Source organism: Enoplosus armatus, chromosome 1 (assembly GCF_043641665.1).
Source record: "Enoplosus armatus isolate fEnoArm2 chromosome 1, fEnoArm2.hap1, whole genome shotgun sequence".
NCBI lineage: Eukaryota > Metazoa > Chordata > Actinopteri > Centrarchiformes > Enoplosidae > Enoplosus > Enoplosus armatus.
The window spans coordinates 31,118,493-31,138,240 of record NC_092180.1 but is presented as its reverse complement, the minus strand read 5'-3'; the positions used below and the strand labels follow the sequence as shown (position 1 = coordinate 31,138,240).

Genomic DNA, 19,748 nt, shown 5'->3' with positions numbered 1-19,748 from the left:
CTGTAGAGGATTACAAGTACCTGGGAGTCCACATAGACAATAAACTGGACTGGGTAAAGAACACCAATGCCCTCTACAAGAAGGGCCAGAGCCGTCTCTATTTTCTGAGGCGGCTGAGGTCCTTCAACATCTGCCGGACTATGCTGAGGATGTTTTATGAGTCTGTGGTGGCCAGTGCTATCCTCTATGCTATTGCATGCTGGGGCAGCAGGCTGAGGGTGGCAGACTCCAACAGACTAAACAAACTGATCTGCAAGGCCAGTGACGTTGTGGGGGTGGAGCTGGACTCTCTGACGGTGGTGTCAGAGAGGAGGATGCTGTCTAAGCTGCGGGGCATCTTGGACAATGTCTCACATCCTCTCCATGACGTACTGGTCGGACACAAGAGCACCTTCAGTGGGAGACTCATTCCTCTCAAATGTACAACTGAGCGCCACAGGAAATCATTCCTGCCTGTGGCCATCAGACTGTTCAACTCCTCCCTCTGAGTGACAGACACTCAGGAAGAGACTGGAAATCTGTATCTACTTCACTTGTTCATATACTACCTCACTATTTATTCTTAAATGTTTCAGTGCAATACATGTATAGTCATACACTTCAGTGCAACTCATACATACATATACATTGTTATTGTATATATTTTTTTTCCCTCATTGTTCACTTAAATACTGTAAATGTGTATATTTTTTATTTTCTATGTCTTATTTCTATATTTTGTACATACTTTTAGTTCTAAATTATGCTACTTTCTACTCTTGAATGGGAGCACCAGTACTGTAAAAATTTCCCCCCGGGGATCAATAAAGTATTTCTGATTCTGATTCTGATTCTGATTATAAAACTGGCACAGCACAAATCCCTTGTGGCTTTCAGACATGTACATACCTCACTCAGTTTCTCAGTGCAGACTGATGAGTGTGGTAATTGGTTTCTAATTTAGCTGACCTCAAATTAGACGATGTCATGAATACATTTTGGTCCCTAAATATGACTTCCAGATTTCGTACATTAGAAATTACCTTCATATAACATCTGTTTAAATGAACATGAATCAAGACAATATATATTCCTTTTGACATTGACATTTAATAATACATGTACCTTTGTGACAATTATTTTCACTAACTCAAACTGTGTTTGAGTCTTGAATATAAATTCCAGATTTTAGAAAAACTGGCAGAGCACAAATCCCTCCAGATTTCATACATTGGAAATGACCTTCATATCACCTCTTTTTAGACTAAAGCAAATCAAACCAATACAGCTTTCTATTTAGTAGACAATCAACAATATTACTTTATTTTTATTCATTTAATTTTTTTGTACATGTATGTTACAGAAGGATTACATTTCCAATGTACGAAATATGGAATTCATGTTTAGTGACCAAAATGTATTCATGACATCATCTAATTTGAGGTCAGGTAAATTAGAGGCCAATTACCACACTCATCAGTCTGCACTGAGAACCAGACTGAGGTATGTACATGTCTCAAAGCCACGAAAGATTTGTATTCTGCCCTTTGTCCTAAGGTGAGAAATAGGGAATTCACATTCAAGAACTGTCACAATAGTATAATTGTCTAAGAAAAATAAAGTTACATTGGTTTGATCCACTTTAATCTAAACATAGGTGATTTGACGGTAATTTATGACGTACGAAATCTGGAATTCATGTTCAAAACTTGAACACAATTAGAGTAAGTGAAAAGAACCCTCACAACAGTACGTTTATTATTAATTAACTAGTAAAGGGAAGATATATTGTCTTGATTCATGTTCATTTGAACAGATGTTGTATGAAGGTAATTTCTAATGCACAAAATCTGGAATTCATATTTAGTGACCAAAATGTATTCATGACATCTAATGTGAGGTCAGGTAAATTAGAGGCCAATTACCAAACTCATCAGTCTGCACCGAGAACCTGACTGAGGTATGCCCACTTTGCAGGGCAAAATATTGGAACGTGAGCGTCCATTTGACAGGGGTCCATGGAATCACAAACCAGAAGGAGCGTAAGCTGTTGAATGGTTTAGAGTCCCATCGGTAGGTACATTTTCTATTCTTAAAGATGGAAACCTTTTACATCTATTTAAACTTCATTTTGATGACACTGATGCACTTGCTTGATTCTTGCTATTTTTGGGTTGTAGCCACTTGGTTGAATGCACTTATTGTAAGAAACTTTGGATAGAATGTAATTTTTTTTATTCAGATATAGTGGAAAACTGGACTGCCCGGTTGCTTTCTGCAGTGCCAGGGGATTGACCAGGCTGGACAAACATTTACAAAATCTTCATCCAGGACAGGTGTTTCCTAACACATCCCTGAAACAACAAAAAAGTGTTCCTTACATTTGTTATCATCCAGAGTACTAAAATGCATTGTTTATTTTTTTAGCCTGAAGAATATGCCAACATGATTGATACTGCCATATTAAACGCGATCAGAAGGGATTTAAGAATAATTCAAGAAGAAAAAAAGAAGAAGACAGAGGAACAGACAGCTCTCCAGACTCTTCAAGAAAATATGAGATTCCTAGAGGATAGGGTCGAAGAGCTGATGTCCCAAATGAGTCTAAAAAGAAAATTCAGGAGTCATTCTGAAGACAGTCAAACACAGAGGAAGAGGAGATATGTGATTGAGTCAGATGAAGATGATAAACCACAGGAGAGGTCAAGCCCAAACCGTAAAAAGGCAGATGGCAACAAACACAGACAGACAGAGGGACGTGAACGTGGGAGAATGCCCCAAAACCGTCTCAAAACCCACCACCAAAGAAATCAGGGCAACAAAATAGGTAAGTAGGTTTTGATTTTTGATTTTTTTTTTGATGAAATTATCCCTACCAAAGATCAATTTCCTGTGAGACAATGAATTGTAGAGACTTTAACATCAAAATTGAAAACCGAAAGAGACAAAGATCCCTCTGAGCAACAGTTAAATAAGAATAGAAGAAATCACCAGTCATTGGTAAAAGAAACTGGAAGCTTAGCATCAAAATCTGTGCTGATTTAAAACAGAACAAGTTCCTGTTTCAGTGTCAAGTGCGCAACAATGCCTATAACAAGCTGGAATTAACAGCGTGTTGCTTGAGCAAAGCTATTCTTAAAACTTCAGAATACAAATAGAAGGTTAGTTTAGGGTCAGCTTTACTGAAATTAGATCACTGAATATCAGCTGAACATACTATGGACTGACAAATCACAGTTTAAACCTGTTAAATCGAACCAGTCATTAAAGTCATTAAATTATTTTTCTTTTGGGGCCCAAACTATTTCAAATGTAAACAATACATTTGGTGTCTGAATTATACTGCTCGTATCATCATGTTAAAATAGCCATTAATGAAGGAAAGAAGAAAAACATCAATGCAACTGTATGGTAATTCCAAACTTTTAAACAGTGGTGTATTAAAACTACACCTCTACATGCTTACTCAAATGTATATATAAGAATATCTACCATATTCAATAAATTCAGATTAGTATAACAAGCCTGTTTTTTGTGAGGCAATTTGTTGTCAAAATCAAATCTAGCACATATCGTTAATATATTTAACCATTTACTTATGGTTATTGTTGGATAGAGCTGGTTGATAATCACAAACTACTGCACCAAAGATGTGTGTTAATGAAATTTAAAGTGGTCATGGTCTGTCTCATTATAGGTATACGTAACCCCTCAAGCACTCAAAAATCATCATAGATTTATAAAAGTGCATAAAAGGCACCTGTTTTACCTCAGAAGTTTAAAACCCTATGCTACTGCTCGCAGATATTTCATTTAATATTTTATATGAAATATTTTATATTTACATTATATCTGTTTTTATTGTTTTTTACAATTATAAGTTATAATTTTTGTTTTAGAGAGACTGTTACAGTCCTTTCAAAGCAGCAACCTTGGGTCTAAAGAAACCAGAAAGAAAATTGAAAACATGGGCCAGACAGCACGTCATGCAGGTGACCTGATCCGCCATATGTGGGGAGGAAAAAAAGGGGATCCAGCGGTTCACCTCAAATACATGGACAACAGGGAGAATAGGGTCTGAGCAAGAAACGACTTCGCTCCATACAGAGATCAGTAGAAATCGAGATAAGAAACCTAAGCAAAGACATAAGAACTCATCGGCAGGAGGTCCGTTCTATAAAAACACGTGAGTATGGAATTCTCAGTATGCAATATACACAATATAACCTGTAATTTGGATTTGTCTAATTATCAGATACTTTATACTTATACTTTACACTTTACAGAACGACTAATCACTAAGGAAGAGCTACAAACCTTCCGGCAACAACTCAAGCTCAGGATACCTGTTGCTCTAGGTATGATAACACTAATACACAACACAGATACAAGTATGTGTCCAATTGAATGTCTAATTCTCACCCTAATTTATTCATAATCTTTTGACTTTTGACTGATGTCATTCAATAGTTTTTCAGTCCATGAATCCCTATGATGTACTATCCTAAATAATTAAAGATTCATTTACCTGTAATCAGCTGTCATCAACATTGTATCAATTGATTTAATCTATCACAAATCAATAACAAGAGAAAATTACTACCAATTCAAATCTGTATGATGCAGTTATTATTATTTTTTTATAATTTCACATTGTCTGAATTTTTGAAACATATTAATAGATAACATGTCAGATCATGTATCAGTTTGTTAGTGTAAACATTTTACAATCCAAATATATGGACAGCTCATACATTCACTTTGATTATGAGAGACATTTACACATTTCTGTCTATGTTGCACCTAATTGTGTTCATACCCCCAACACAAACACTACTTATACGTTATATTCAAAGTTCAAGATATTCTGTTGTCTTTTTTGTCTTTATAACAATATCAAAAGATGACAAACACACAGTTTGTGACATCTACCAAATGTACAAAACCTACAAAATAGTTTACAACATCATAAGTGCAAGCATATGCAAACGTGGACACTAGTATATGAAATCCTGATTATGGAGCTGAAATCATGTTATTCCATGTAGGAATTTTATATGCAAGTATTACACAATATTTTAGTTAGAAATATGGCACTCATGCTATTTAAAATTAAAATAGTAGTAGTCACATTCCCGAAAATGTAACAGGGTTGTTATAGATTGTTGAAGTTTTGTATTCACTCAGTATTTGTATTTTGCAAGGAATTTTGTTATTATTTTGTTATATATTTTTTATTTCCCTTGGGAAAGAGTTTAATATCCTATTTTCTCTATGCAAGGCTCCCTTTATTTGTGTTACTGGAGCGCCCTCGTGTGGCGGGTGGTGGTATATATAGTGACCGGAGATCATCTGCTCGTCCCCTTTGCCTGCAGATGATCTCGACTACGTTACGTACTGAAACAGCTCCGTGATGCACTATAAATACTAAGTTATAAAATCAACTTTACCCTAATCAAAGTGGATATTAAGTGACATGAGTAGTCTCGTCACGTTTTGTGACTGTCAGTATGTTGTGATTTTGTATGGTTTGGTAGAGTGAAGTTACCTTGCTTGAGGGTGATCGGCTGCAACCTCCCATCTCTTCAGGACCTGTACTCCTCCAGGACCCTGAGGAGAGCCAGGAAGATCGCTGCCGACCCCTCCCACCCCGGACACAAACTCTACTTATACGTTATATTAACGTACATCACCCCTGTCCCCACTGCGTTACATTAACGCACCCACTCCCTACTGGACACTTTACTTTATTCTGGTCACTGCACTGTTGTTATTTATCTTATCTTATTTTTATTTTTATTCTTATTCTTATTTTAGCTTTTATATTCTACTTATTTGTTATCAGAACAATAGCACCTTCAGACCACAGCAAATTCCTTGTAATGTATGTTACTTGGCAATAAACAGTTTCTGATTCTGATTCTGATTCAAAACGTCAGACAATAAGCAGCAACACCACTGTCTTCTGACTTGGAGTCAAATATTGCTAATTTATTATGGGGGTACTTCACCTCTTTATACTCACATTTCCTACAACTACTGGTTGATTCATTATTAGAAGCGTTCCTGTTTTTCCGAGGGTCCGTGTGTGAGACGAAGACTGCTAATAGCTTTACATCTGGTCACATTTGTTACAGCTCAAGAGGGTGTTTTGGTGAGTTACACCAAATGTAACCATAAACTTTTGTTTACTTACCAGAAAACTGTCATGACACAGTTCATAGAACAACTGCTCACCTGCCAGACAAAGGAATGTGCATCCTCCATCGCATTACGTGGATATAAATGTAAATATCTGATTTGTTCTCATTTTCGAGGTGCCACGTGTTGCACTTGCTAAACAAGCAAGCCTTGAATGTTTTTTGAAAGGACGACAGGTCAAATAATACAAATCAATATTTCTTTTTTTATTAAAGAAAGACACTATTCCAAAATACAGAACATGCAACGAGAAATTGAAATCGAATAAGTTGAAAATTCCTACACTGACTCTACGTTTCCCTGCCCAGTTCGACCAGCTGAGTGTAAACAGGATCTAAACACGTTGAAATAAAAAATCTTTGTTAATAACACCGAAGCTCCGTCTCCCCAACGTTGTTGTCTTTCAGACTAATATGGGTTCAACTGACCGTTGGGGGGTCAGTTGTCCTCTCGCCCTGAGCTCTTCCTGTAGTTCTTACGCTTGGTCTTCCTGAAGGAGGTAAAGCTGGGGTTGGCCTCCTCTATCTTCTCCTCCTCCTCTTCACCTTTTTCTTTCTCCTCAGCCCCCTCTACACTCTGGTCTGTTCTCTTTCCTCCAGGCTTCTCCCTGCCCTCCTCATCCTCGTTCTCCTCCTCCAGATGACTGAGGTGTGTCTCTTTCTCTTTGCCTCGGGCAGCTGACGACAGATCAGCAGGCTGTTCCTTCATCGCCGCGCCGGGTCTGGAGAAGATCATCTTCTGCTGGACGTTACAGGTGGAATCACTCGGGCTGTCCCGCTGTTCTGTCCTCTGCTGCAGACTGGACAGGAAGTGGTGAGCCGCCCGGCTGTTGCCCTGATCGCTGGTCTCGGTCACATCCTCGAGGCTGTAGTGGGTCCAGCGCTCAGGGTGCACCAGGTAGTCAGGGGCTCCCCTCTTCTTTGCTGGTGTGGGGCAGCTGGGCGGAGGCTGGCTTGTCTTTCTGCCGGGACGTGGAGGCAGCGGCCGAGCAAACACTCCATCTGCAACGTCATCCCGCTTCATAGAGGAGGAGGAGGCGGCCAGCCGAGCAACACTGTCCAGGCAGTCAAAGATGCTCTGGCTGCGGTTTGAGAAAGCTGAGCCCCCTCCCCTCAGACTGAATGAACTCTGAGCTCTGTGCCCAGCAGCTGGAGCAGAGATCTCAACCTCCCCGTCGTCGTCGTCGTCATCGTCGTCGTCGTCCAGCTCTGGGTCAAAGGGAGCACTGCTGGGTCGTTCTTCAGTCTCAGATTCGTCACTGGCTGACAGCTCATCCACATCATTGCCGTGCTTGTCGCCATTTTTCTGATCACACATCTTAACACCAGGACTCTGCAGGGGGGCTAAATCAAGAACCTGGTGAGGGTGAGAGAGGAAGATGTCAAAACTCCAGCAACACTATACTCATACAACACACGGGTGAGAGGACCAGTCAAGTCAAATCAACAAATGACAATAAAGGTCCTATATGTAACAATATGTGACAATTTACATGTATTACTTGCTTTTTATTGCCAATGTGTCACTTAAAAAATGAGACCCTCCCCAACTTTCTCGGTTGCCTATAACATCCTGTGGACTAATGTCCATGTGAAGGACTCGGGACAAGAAACCAACGCCAGATCCATGCAAAGCTAAGTTACAGCTCGCTAACGTTTTGGCTAGCAAAAATACTACCCGAGTGGATCTGTTTGTCGGCTAGCTAGCCACATTACTCCACCAGCTAACGTGATCCACGATACTAACCGATGTATTTTATGAGTTTATTTATTGGACTGAAAAAAGCTAAGAGAGCTTGTGGAGCGTAGTGCATTCACATCTGTGGCCGGCTGAAAAAACGTAACATATTGCCCAACTGTATAACTAACGTTTGTTTTCTACTAGCCAAGAGCGATGCAAGGCAGGGGTGGACAACGAGCTAACTCTAACCTAAGCTATGGTAACGTTAAGGTTAGCCAGCTAGCTGTAACTTAGCTATACGACATGGATCTGGCGTTGGTTGCTTCATGATGCTAGCTGATGAAGTAACTTGCAAACTAATAAATGAAATATAGGAACGTTACAGATAGTAACGTTATTCTAAATATGATTGTAAATCAGTCCTCGCGTCTACAGACTGCGGGCACGAGCAACAGGATGCTGACTGCCGTTCACTTAATGGCCACCGGTGTCATTAATAACAGTGACTTTCTGAAAACTCCATAAAGAACCTTTAAATGGTGATTATGATCCAGCTTTAACTGAATATCCACACACACACAAAGTCAGTTCATCCCATCTGTGCAACCAGAATGGTTCCAGTATACATTTTATTCTGTATTTGTTTACATTTAGTCAAACTGTCTCCATTAAAAGTATGCTGAATCAGCTGTTAGCAGCTGGACCCATGGGTCTACTGACACCTGGACACTCAAAAACTAGTTCTGTATAAAAGACCCGTATGCACACAAACCACAGGCCATTCCCACACATAAACCGGTATTAATGAAAGCATGAGTGTGCGGCCTTTACTTCCCCTTTAATTATCCTTTAATAATTCGATCCTGAATTGTGAAGCATGAGCTCTATTAATGAGTCATCGGCCGTCTTTCCGGTGCTTAATAATGATGATTGAATTGTTCATGAAGAACTGTGGCTCGAAGTTCCACAACAACAGAGTCTTTTTGTGTACACATTTCTAGTCATTAATCTATATAGAGTTTTATACATCTGGTCCCTGAACACGGCGTTAACACAGTCAGTGTATATTGGATACTGGAAGTGACTGACGTACACAAAATGTAAAAACCAAGGGCGCATGACAGTCTATCTATTAAGAATATGACTTATTGGGCAGTATTTGGATATATGATAAGATAATATTACTGTAAACCCTGGAATTCTGAAAATATCAGTCAAACTTTTTCAGTCCCATTATAATGAACGTGGGTCAGTTCTGAGGCTAGTAACGTTTCACAGGGGCAGTGGAAACACAGGCCTGTATGTTTTATTTCACTTAATTGATTTATAAAACCTTTTGTTCCTAATACTGAGCAGCTGAGCATGTTATTATTCATTTGTCAAAAGACAAATACTCATAAACAAGAATATATACGTTGCGTAAATATAGGATATGTAAACAGTAAAAGGTCCTATTTGTTGGGATAAACATAAACCTTGTATTTACAATGGTATCTGCTGTAGATTTATGAAAAGTCATGCAAAGGTCTTGATTACCATTACTAACTGAAATGTTGCAGGGCAGCTATTTGCCTTTACAGGCTGTATTTACCCTAGTTCACAAGCAGCTGTTTACTTGTTTTTTGGTCCTCTTGCTGTAAACACAACGTGCGTCTGTGACACACCACTATTCTGACCTCCTGTGTTGTGTACACAGGCATGACGCTTCATGTACATTCACCTGCAGCTAAAACGCCAGTCCTCCCATTCATTTTGAATGAGGGTAGTGCGTTTAGGTTGCGGTTAAAACTAAATGGTAAATGATCTCGCCTTTCAACCTTCACGGTTCCCAAAGCGCTTTACAGCTAAGTCTCATTCACCCATTCACTCACACATCAATGGCGACTGAGCTGCCATGCAAGGTGCTGGTCTCCATCGGGAGCAACTTAGGGTTCAGTGTCTTGCTCAAGGACACTTCGACATGACGGGGGCAGCCGGGGATCGAACCCCCAACCCGCTCTAACCAGCTTTACCTCCCGTGCGACAGTGCTAACCACTGCGCCACCATGCCGTCAGGAAACCCAGCCCCCCCCCCCCCCCCTTGCGTTTCTCTAAAAATTTAATCCGTTTCAACTTTTCACCGCAGGGTTGTGCGGCGGTGTGGGAGTGACACTACGTGGACCATTTGCATGATGATGTGTCGTGAACTTTAACCCCTCCCAATCCAGAAGGTGGCGGTAATGTGCTTAAAAGCAGTTTGCCAACTGCCTCTAAACAATCAAAAGAGAAGAAGAAGAAGAACTTTAACCCCCCCTGACCCGGGCTGCTGGTATGCCAGCTCGTATAAATGATCGTCTGTCCACATCTACGGACACACGTTTACTTTAACCAGGACACGAGGCTTAAACTGGTGTACAAGGCCAAAAGACTACACGTGAAACATAACGTTACACTTTCATTAATGCTGCTAGCATTTGCTAGCCATGCTGCTAGTACGCCGGAAAAAGGTAAACAAGGTTCTTCTTTGCGTGTGTGTCTTCCGGTCTGATCGGTGGCCTACATGATTGGCCACCTCAGTGTGACGTCGGGTTGCGTTTTAACCGCTGCAGCCTAAACTTATGAATTGGAGGACTGGCGCTTCCCCTGCAACGATTTGGTCTGAATGCCACCAGGTTTTTTTTTCCACGAAGCTGGCTCACTCTTACCAAGCAGATCACAACCTGACCTACGCTGTAGGACTAACCTTCTCCGGACCAGATTCGCCTCAGAGGATCAACAGCCCGACCACTGACCAATCAGATCACTCCAGTTGCAGTGCCCATGTTGTGTTCGTTGGCCGGGCAGACTCACTGGCTCTCGACGAAAGTGAGGAAGCCACTCTGTTGTTGATCAATCTGAGATTTAAAAATAAGTACATGAAATTGTTTAAACAAACCACGTGCTGTCAGTGTCCCAGCATTCCATGTCGATGTTATGTAGAGAATATACATGTTGAATCATTTGAGTTGTGGTGGTGTCTTGTGGACAGTTGTGGAAAAAGGTCAGTGACGTGCATCCACTGTGTTGTGGCAGGGGTTGTGGCAAGCCCAGTGGCCTAAACTACAGTTACAGTGGGACGACTCTGTTGGAAACATAAATATAATGCTCGGAAAGCTGCCAAGCGACGTCTGTTGGTTAAAACGTGAACGCGCTGTACGACAACTGCAGGTCTGAGATCAGTGCCTTAACATTCGCGGCTCCACAGAGTCAACAGCGTTAGCCCAGCCTCGGGTCGACGAGCACCTCAGTAACACTGCTACAACAAGACCAGCCAAATACCGATAATGTAAACATTACTTCTTGGTTGATCTAGCACAGTAGCCAAACATCCCTGCCTCCCTGTTTGAGGGTAGTTTCTAACATCTGCTTTGCTTGAGTCCCGCATACTCTCAGTTCACCTCTCCTCCTCCAACAAAACTCCAGAAACATTCAATGCTGCACAGTCTGTCCCAGGCTGATATCTGACAGTATCATGTCTGCGCTAAGCATTGCCGAGGATACACTGACACACTGCCGGGGGGGGGGTTAGAGTTTACCAGGCGTACATTAGCCAAACTAATTAGTTAGTTTTTACTTTACTTTCACGTGAGAGCAGACGTTACAGCCGCTTCCCTGAGCTTTTCTGTAGGAACGAACCGGTGTTTCGGTTTAAGGAGTGACCCTGTTAACTGCTCCCTTCCGGTTTTCAACAAATCCCGTAACAACAAGCAACGTTCAAAAATGCGTGTTATGAGTGTTAGCATGAGACACGTCAAACAGGACTCGGTGTCTTTTGATGAAAAACTCTCTTGCCGTTTCCAACAGCTGGCGCAACTACGACAACAACTGACGCATTCGGCTGAGAGCCGCCAGTTAACAGGGTCACCCGTTAACCGAAACACAGGGACTGTCTCACGGGGCCACCCTTTCTGTAACCCTGTACACACACACACACACGCGCGCGCGCGCGTCATTTCAGAATATCACTCATGGACATTATGGACCAGTATCCCACGCGACAACAACTAAATGTGAACAATGAAGCTGTGAAACGCACATGACGTCCCGTGGGGCGGCGCGTTGCAGCCGCATTAGCTGCTCGCCGGACAACGTTTGGTTAGCATGCTAATGCTAGGTCATGTGGTGATGCGTCGGTTCCGTTAAACCGCACATTGTGGCGGACGCGCTACACTGTCGTTCCACAGAAGTAACCTTTATATCAAACCGTGTGTTACTTTGGGGTTAATTCGCCACGATTTACCTTAAGCCTGGCGCCACGACCAAGACAGGTAGTGTTTCGCCAGTCAAAACACTTTCTTCTTCTAATGTTGCTGCTTCGGGATCCGCCCAGACTACTGCTGCCTCCCAGCGGTTGCAGGCTGTGGGTGCAACACGAAGTCGACAGAACGCAGCGCACTTTCACATTGTTCCTGTGTTAAAATATGCACAAGTGTACGATTACAGTGAAGTATTTGGACAGTTATACACAGTGTATTAGTGAGACCAGAGGACAGGACGAAGTACAAATTGTACAACAATGTATGGCAAGGGACACATCATCAGTAGTTGGCTCTTTAGAAAACGGAGCACCCAATGTAAACAGAACTACAACCTAATAAAGGACAAAAAAAGTAGGTAAATAAGATTGAATAAAGTAACTAGCGGGTCTCTTCTAATAGTTCTAAGGCATCGATAATGTTCAGTAGTTTTTTGTTTTGTTTTATTTTTGCTGTTTTCTTATTCATATACTTCAATGATTTGTAGTACAGTGCCAGTTCTTATAAGGATTATGTCTTAATACATTTACATTTATGGATAAAGAATGTACCCCACTTTTGGAGGTCATTTTAAGGAGTTAATATGTAATTTCTTTGAGGTGGGTTGACGAAAAGGAGTTCCTGCTGAACTGCATTGGATAAACATTTGCAAAGTGACTACGGATCACTTTGTTTGGCAGACTTTTACTTGAGAACTCATGTCCATCAGTTATCAGGGGATGACGGGGAGGCAACCATGTGAGGTAGTGCGTTTTTAGCCATCAAATTAAAAGAAGCTGGCAACCTCCTTATATTGTTTACGGTTGCACTGGAAATTAGATTTCTTACAGAATACCTCAAAAGGTAAGAAGTTGCCTGTTTTTATCTTTTATCTAACTGAGTGATAGACCAAATGTGTTTCTCCATCCAGTCACTGACAAATAAAGTTTTCTAAAAAGAATGAATCTGCAATTCCTGATGGGAACACTGTGTGGTGAGAAATTGTGTTTGTACAATAGTTTCCAATATAACAGTACTTGTGAGTGCCATAAACAGCTTTAACCTCCTGACTGTAGACCTCAGAATGTAACAGGCTGGCATTACACTTTCAATAACCCTTATTTCACTTGTGAGCATTAGTAGGTTTCAGAGTTAAACTAATAGGCAATGGTCGGATAAGGGAGTGGCAAATATAGAACTAAAACTATTTTATACAGTCAGAGATTAACCAGAAATCAATGCTTGAACCGTCCGGCTTAAACTAAGAAAATTATTTCAAATCAGGATGGATAATGATCAGTCAGACTGTGACATTATAAACCATATTTAAATTCAAAGGTGATGCAGTTAACGGACAGCACGCTCCTGTCCAGTTGGTGGCGGTAATGCGCCTTTAAGCTGGTTTGCCAATCGCCAATTAACTCCAAAGAACAAGAAGGACTAGCTTATTGTACGGTGCTGCGAAAGCGTCCTGCGCATGCTCAACAGTCCTACCCCTTTTTTTCCCCCATTGGCTCACAGGAGTCCGTGTATTGGGGGGGCGGGACATCCTGCAGTTGTACGGTTCTCGGTTGGCTGCGGCCCTGCAGACCGGGAATATTTTGAAAGTAACTGGGCGTGTGCTGTTAAGGTTGTGTGTTTGTTTGTCAGACTTGTCTGACAGACCTTTGTCGCGCCGCTGGGTTTTTGCCCATTACAATTTAGTTACGACGACAGTATTCAGTCGTTTTCTTTTTTTCTTTTTTTCCATTCTTCATGGAGCAAGAATCTCGGGAACAGCCGCCTGCTGGAACGAGGAGACCTGGGAGCGAGATGTCAGACGTCGTGGTTGTTGATTTGGAGTCTTACGTTAACGTTGAACTCGACATGGAAAAGAACAACGGGATGGCTCACATGGGACATAATGTGTCCGGTATAACTCAAGGTCTGTAGCTAATGTCAGCGTGTGTTATTTAACTTGGTTAGCTTTAATGTTACTAGCGTTACGCTGGAACGTCAATGTTAGCATAACGTCGAGCTGTTCTGTATTTCCTTATGTAACGTTAACTTTAACTCCTAACTTAGCTAGTTTTGGGGGCCAATGTGCGTTGAACACTTTGTTTTCTGTATGAACGTGGCCTTCACGTTATTGTTATTGTAACGTTATACCGGCAACTTCGACGGAAACACAGACGCATGCCCTGGTGGACAGGTCGCTGCTTTCTCTGATACTGGTGGCGCTGGTTTTACCTGTTCGCAGAATACCAATGGAAATCGGCGGACGTGTTGGCCTGTAGCTGCTCCACAGTCTGCCCAAATCTGCCCATCGTCATTGCGATGCTACTTGTACAATTTCATTTGGGCTTCACCCAAACACACCAGGTGTGTTCACGCACAAGTCAGCGTTGAGCACAAAACAAGCGTGTTGGATTAAATGAGAGAACTCGATGGAGAAGGCCTGGCTCAGTTTTAACACACCAGAGGAGGGCAGCGGCGGTCTAAAGGTTAGAGGAGCAGGTCCAGTGGCCAGCAGATCAGATGGTAGTTTAACATTGCTCTCACCAGGGCGGGGTTGTTGCGTGAGCTCGTCACAAATCCTTCACCAAGTCTGAACACAAAGTCCTTCCTGTGCTCTCAGTAACTACTAGCTGGTTTCAGACTAATGATTGATGCCCAGAGACCCACCAAAGGTAGGGAAACGAGAACCAAAATTCCTCTGCAGCTCTGTCATCGTACGTGTGTTTTTGTCCCCCCAAAAGCTCTCTTTCAGAATGGAGGGGAGGATGAAGATGAGAGTGATGATGACTACGACGAAGATGATGACAGTGGCACAGACCACTTCAACACTGAAAAGTCGGGGACTCAGCTGCAGCGACGCGAGCGTCACGGAGGAGTGAATTCGAGTCTTCCCGACACCTTCCAGACCAGCCACCTGCTGTTCTATGAGAGGTTCAAGGCGTTCCAGGACTACATGCTCGGTACCTACAGACACACGCCCTTACATATTAGGACTCAAATACAATGTAATAATGATCATTCGTCATCCATTACATTCCTGATCTCAGTCCTTGCATGTGTATTTGTATGTGTTTGGGTGTAGGAGACTGCAAACCCTCCGAGGTGAAGGCCTTCACCGCGGACTACCTGGAGAAGGTGGTGGAGCCGTGTGATTGGTTGGCTCTGTGGTCCACTGATGTCTTTGATGTTCTGGTGGAGGTGAGACCACCTTTCAGACATGTGTCCGTTTATATTGTAAATGTACCTTTTTTTTATATTCAGTCCTGTTGGCGCTGAAGAGCTGCTCCTGATTTTTCAGGTGCGTGATGTGGACTTGAAGGATCTGAAGGCGTGCGTGGGGCTGGTGCTGCCTCTGCAGTGTGACACCAGAGGCTGTGAGCTCACTGAGGAGGCCATGACGGCTCTGCTGGAGGCCACTCGGCACAAAATCCCTCTGCAGGAGCTCCAGGTGGTCTACGATCAGTCTGGGGACTTTGATCAGACCGCCCTTGCCCTCGAGCACCTCAGGTGCGGCTCTGTCCAATCCATCCCATGCCCGGAGTTCACTTGTGGTTGTATCTCCATATTTTTAAAACTGTAAAGTTTACTGCCCACTTGTGCCAACCGGTCCTCTTCCTCTCTTGCCCCTTCTATCTGCAGGTTTTTCTATAAGCACATCTGGAGGCAGTGGGATGAGGAAGATGAAGATGATGACTTTGACTACTTTGTCCGTTGTGTGGAGCCCCGTCTCAGGCTGTGAGTACACCTTGTGATGATGTTGTGTTTGTGAGTGTTGGTTCATCCCCACAAATTCTAATTGGAAATGTGTCTCATCTCAGCTACTACGACATCTTGGAGGACAGGGTCCCAGGAGGCCTGGTGGCGGAGTACCAGTCCTTGCTGGAAAACTGTTCCCAGTGCTTCCAGCAGTTCTCCGTGCTACGCAGCGGCCTAAGCACCGACTCTGACTCCGAGCTGGACAATGTGTCCATGGTGGAGGGCCTGAAGCTCTACGACCAGCTGGAGACGTTCAAGCGCAAGCTGCACATCATCGAGAACCCCCTGTTGAGGTAGGAGATCTGTTGGGACACCCCATCGCCACTACTTCATCCTATCCCACCTTTCCTCAACATCTCCGTCACCTCTTCTCCAGATATGTGCTGGGCTACAAAGGTAATGCCAGGCAGCAGTGTGTGCAGAGCCGCGGGCTCAGAGCGTCGGGTATGAAGGTGGTCCACGTGGTCACGGCCTCCTGCAGCACCATCCAGCTCCAGTCCCTCCTCAGTGACAGACTGCTGCCTCTGTGCTCCTCGGAGGACACTGAGATTCAGGTCAGTATCACACACACACTTACAATATGACCAGGGTCTAGCTGCAGTAGACGGGTCCATTTTGGTTTCTGGTCGGCAAAATACCCGGATTCATTATCTAACTAACTAACAAACTCGCAAAGAACAATCGCTGTGTGTGTGTGTGTGTGTGTTAGTTCCATAGAGACCCAGTATCAGCGGTGGATTCGTGCCATGAGGGCGACGTGGTCGTTGTTCTTCCAGGGATCTACAGCGTCAGCAGCTCCATCGTCCTACCAGACTCCATCACTATAGAAGGTACCTGGTTCCACCAAGACCATCAGATGGATGATCGGTAGTTCTAAAGCATTCGTACCTCCCCAGGCTTGCTGCAGGGTTGTGTCCTTTCTCCAACATGTTTGATCCTGTATGCTGGACCCAAACATGGCGCCTATTCCAGTCCAGATCGCTTTTCTCAGCTTTTGTGTTTTGCGTTTTACTGGACCTGGATGTGTTTAATTAAAGCCCTGAGGGCTGAGGGGGGGGGGGGGGGGGGTCACAGGGGGGTCACATTAAGACATCCCTCCGGGTTACAGAGCTACTGTACGCTGACGGTGTTCTTGTGTTGTCCTCGTGCCAGGCTTCGGGCTTCCTGATGAGGTGGTGATTGAGAAGAAGAACAAGGGCGACTCATTCGTGGAGTCCACGGGAGCCGAAGTCCGACTGTCCAACATCAAGTTCATCCAACACGATGCCATCGAGGGCATTCTGTGTGAGTATACATGTCTCCAGGTTTGTAGGCAGATGAAGACCGATGGCTCCGCCACTGTGGCGGCACCTCACTGTCGACCTCTCCACAACACTGAAGTCTCAAATCAAAAGTAATTCAAATAAAGGTTAGAATGTACAAGACAGACAGTTTAGACGTCTTTTTATAACTTCCACATTCGCACAAGCACATTTGTGTCCATGTTCAGGGTCGTTGGTCATTATTCTAATTATTCCCTCGTGCCGCTAACGGGCCTGCCTCCCCGTCTGCTTTCTGCCAGCTGTGCGCCAGGGGACTCTGAACATGGAGAACTGCGTGCTGCAGTGCGAGACCACCGGAGTTATCGTCCGGACGTCGGCCCGTCTCACCATGAACATGTGTGACCTGTACGGCTCCAAGGTAGGAACCCTGCCGTCTGTTGGATCTTTTTACGTCGTCTTCAGAGCCTTCCCCTCTCTGTACGAGCAGCCAGTGCAGCAGGAAAGCCACCTGTTAATATGTTGACGGGTCATTTTGGTGCCTAGCTCTTCAATGTGGCTGTTAAAGACTCCAGGGACGCGCCGAGTGCGTAAAGCCATTGCTGGAGACCTCAAACATATCTGAACTGAACTATCATGCTGATGATACATGTGCTCAGTCTTGTTGCTGTGCGTTGCATGCAGGGGGCCGGCGTGGAGATCTACCCCGGCAGCGTTTGCAGTCTGGTCGGTAACGGCATCCATCACTGTAAGGACGGGATCCTCATCAAGGTGAGGCGAGACGTTCAAGTGCTGTCTTCAGTGTCTGTACCAAGAACAAGGCTTTCGTGTTGTGAAACGGTATTCTTTAGATAATGAATCGACACACTCAACCCCCCCCCCCCCTCCTCAAAGCAAAGATCATAAACCGACAACCTCACCACCTCTTCAGGGCTGAAATGACCTCCGATCATAGTCGCACAGAGATCGTAGTGTGGGGCACATGAGGTGTCGGACGCCCTGTGGTGACAGAATCCCGAGGCCTGTACTACGAAGCGGGTTCAACATACCCAGGAAGTCACCTCGCGAACCTCCAATCCTGCTTCATAGTACAGAAGTTGAAATGCACGAATCAACTACTTCATCACTAAATGTGAAAATGTTTGTTTGGTGTGTGTGTGCAGGACTTTGCCGATGAGCTGGATGTGATGCCGTCCATCACCATGGAGAACAATGTGATCCACAACAATGAAGGCTACGGGGTGATTCTGGTGAAACCCAACGACGGGGAACAACACGGAGTCCCTCTGGACTCAAGTGAAGGTAGGTGGAGTCAGAATGGAGCGTTAAACAAGGCGGAGGTTTGTGTGAAAGGAAAAAAAAATTAAATAAGTAATCAATACTTTTGTTCCCAGAAGACCCGGCTGGACGGCCACCTGAAGACAAACTGCAGGGAGGAGTTCCAGATCCCCTCCTCATCTCCACAACCAACCCGACCACCGGCAGCTCGTCTGCCGACGCCGGGCCCGAGCCGGCGGAGAACGGCAACAGCACGGACGGCGGCGGAGCCTCCGCCTCGGGCAGGAGGTGGCAGTTTGGTCGTCAGCTGAGCAGAAACAAGGAGACTTCCTGCAGCCGAGCCGTCGGGGATCTGATAGACCACCAGATCTTCGTCTCCATTCAGGGAAACCAGTTCAGACGCAACGGCATGGGCGACTTCGGCACCTTTTTCTACTGACGAACAACGTCGGCACGGTGACGGGCTCCGTATGTGAGCTGGTTTCTTTAGTTAGTCGTGAAATAAATGTCCCCCGAGTCACTTCCACCAAGTGAGATGACAACACAGGAAGTGCGCTGTGATCAGCTGCCAGAACTGCTCCCCACGTTTGAACTTGCACAAACGCTTTTATCTTATTTATTCCTTTGGGCTAAATGTTTTTACTTCTTTTTAATGCGTTATTAGTTTGAAGTCCACTCGTCACTTTGAATGCACTTTTGGTGGTTCCACTGCAGAGCTAACAAACGTTGTTGCCTTTGAGGTGGGGGGGCTCACTGAAGGCAGTGCACTGTTGATGAGTTCACACAAATGGTTTCTCTCGTTGTCACGATGTTCTCACGGTGCTGCGGGGTGTTTTTTTTTAAAGCTTTGATGATGTATTTTATGGTTGAGGAGAGTCTTTACAGAAGCACGGTGAAAATGAACAGCGACTCATTTGAACCGGCATCAGTCGAAATTGTATGTCTCATTCACCGAGTCACACTCACTTGAGGATCATCGGCGACTCGTGGCTTCACCTGGACTTTTGACTTCGGGTCCTCCACAAGCCCACGTATTCAAAATGAGGTGCAAAAGGAGGCAGTGAATCCACTCTTGGGGTGCTGCTGTTGATCCATCAAAGAAAATCCCAGTGATGGAGCAGCAGGGACGGCAGGCGAAGACCTCAGATCACTTTCCTTTGAAAAGTCACTGAAAAAATAAATAAATAAAATGGCATTCACGTGGTGAAAGTTTAAGACTGGGTCTCGACTGGTGTAGCAGCCGGTTCACCGCTGGGATCCATCAGCCTCCAGACCTGTGGCTGAAAACGAAACAAATCAGATGCCACCGGCCCATTTCCAGTGCTTCACTGCAAACAGTTTATTT

The 19,748-nt window shown here is 44.1% G+C and overlaps 2 protein-coding genes across 3 annotated transcripts; one reads left to right on the top strand and one right to left on the bottom strand.

Moving 5' to 3' along the window:
* Nucleotides 1-6,371: 6,371 nt before the first annotated feature.
* On the bottom strand, nt 6,372-12,196 carry tssc4 (tumor suppressing subtransferable candidate 4). 2 transcript variants are annotated; one of them, XM_070908102.1, is made up of 3 exons: nt 12,119-12,196; nt 10,583-10,733; nt 6,372-7,536 (listed from the first exon to the last, which is right to left on the bottom strand). In XM_070908102.1, exon 3 carries the CDS (start codon nt 7,495-7,497, stop codon nt 6,619-6,621), a length of 879 nt encoding a protein of 292 aa, XP_070764203.1. In that variant the 5' UTR covers nt 7,498-7,536; nt 10,583-10,733; nt 12,119-12,196; the 3' UTR covers nt 6,372-6,618. The 2 variants fall into 2 exon arrangements, with proteins under 2 accessions (XP_070764203.1, XP_070764211.1); XM_070908110.1 differs by lacking the exon at nt 10,583-10,733 and having other exon boundaries at nt 12,119-12,164.
* Nucleotides 12,197-13,868: 1,672 nt separating this feature from the next.
* shcbp1 (SHC SH2-domain binding protein 1) lies at nt 13,869-18,842 on the top strand. Its single transcript, XM_070909007.1, has 13 exons — nt 13,869-14,037; nt 14,852-15,070; nt 15,193-15,308; nt 15,409-15,617; nt 15,750-15,845; nt 15,929-16,159; nt 16,243-16,420; nt 16,576-16,696; nt 17,019-17,150; nt 17,428-17,546; nt 17,810-17,896; nt 18,289-18,427; nt 18,520-18,842. The coding sequence occupies exons 1-13, from the start codon at nt 13,869-13,871 to the stop codon at nt 18,840-18,842; spliced, it is 2,139 nt and encodes a 712-aa protein (XP_070765108.1).
* Nucleotides 18,843-19,748: the final 906 nt, after the last annotated feature.

Excerpts from the sequence above, each read along its gene's own strand:
- tssc4 (XM_070908102.1), bottom strand. The coding sequence starts at position 7,497 with ATGTGTGATCAGAAAAATGGCGACAAGCACGGCAATGATGTGGATGAG.
- shcbp1 (XM_070909007.1), top strand. The coding sequence starts at position 13,869 with ATGGAGCAAGAATCTCGGGAACAGCCGCCTGCTGGAACGAGGAGACCT. Across the intron at positions 15,846-15,928 it reads GTGGAGCCCCGTCTCAGGCT|CTACTACGACATCTTGGAGG; the intron begins GTGAGTACACCT and ends GTCTCATCTCAG. Across the intron at positions 16,160-16,242 it reads ATCGAGAACCCCCTGTTGAG|ATATGTGCTGGGCTACAAAG; the intron begins GTAGGAGATCTG and ends CCTCTTCTCCAG.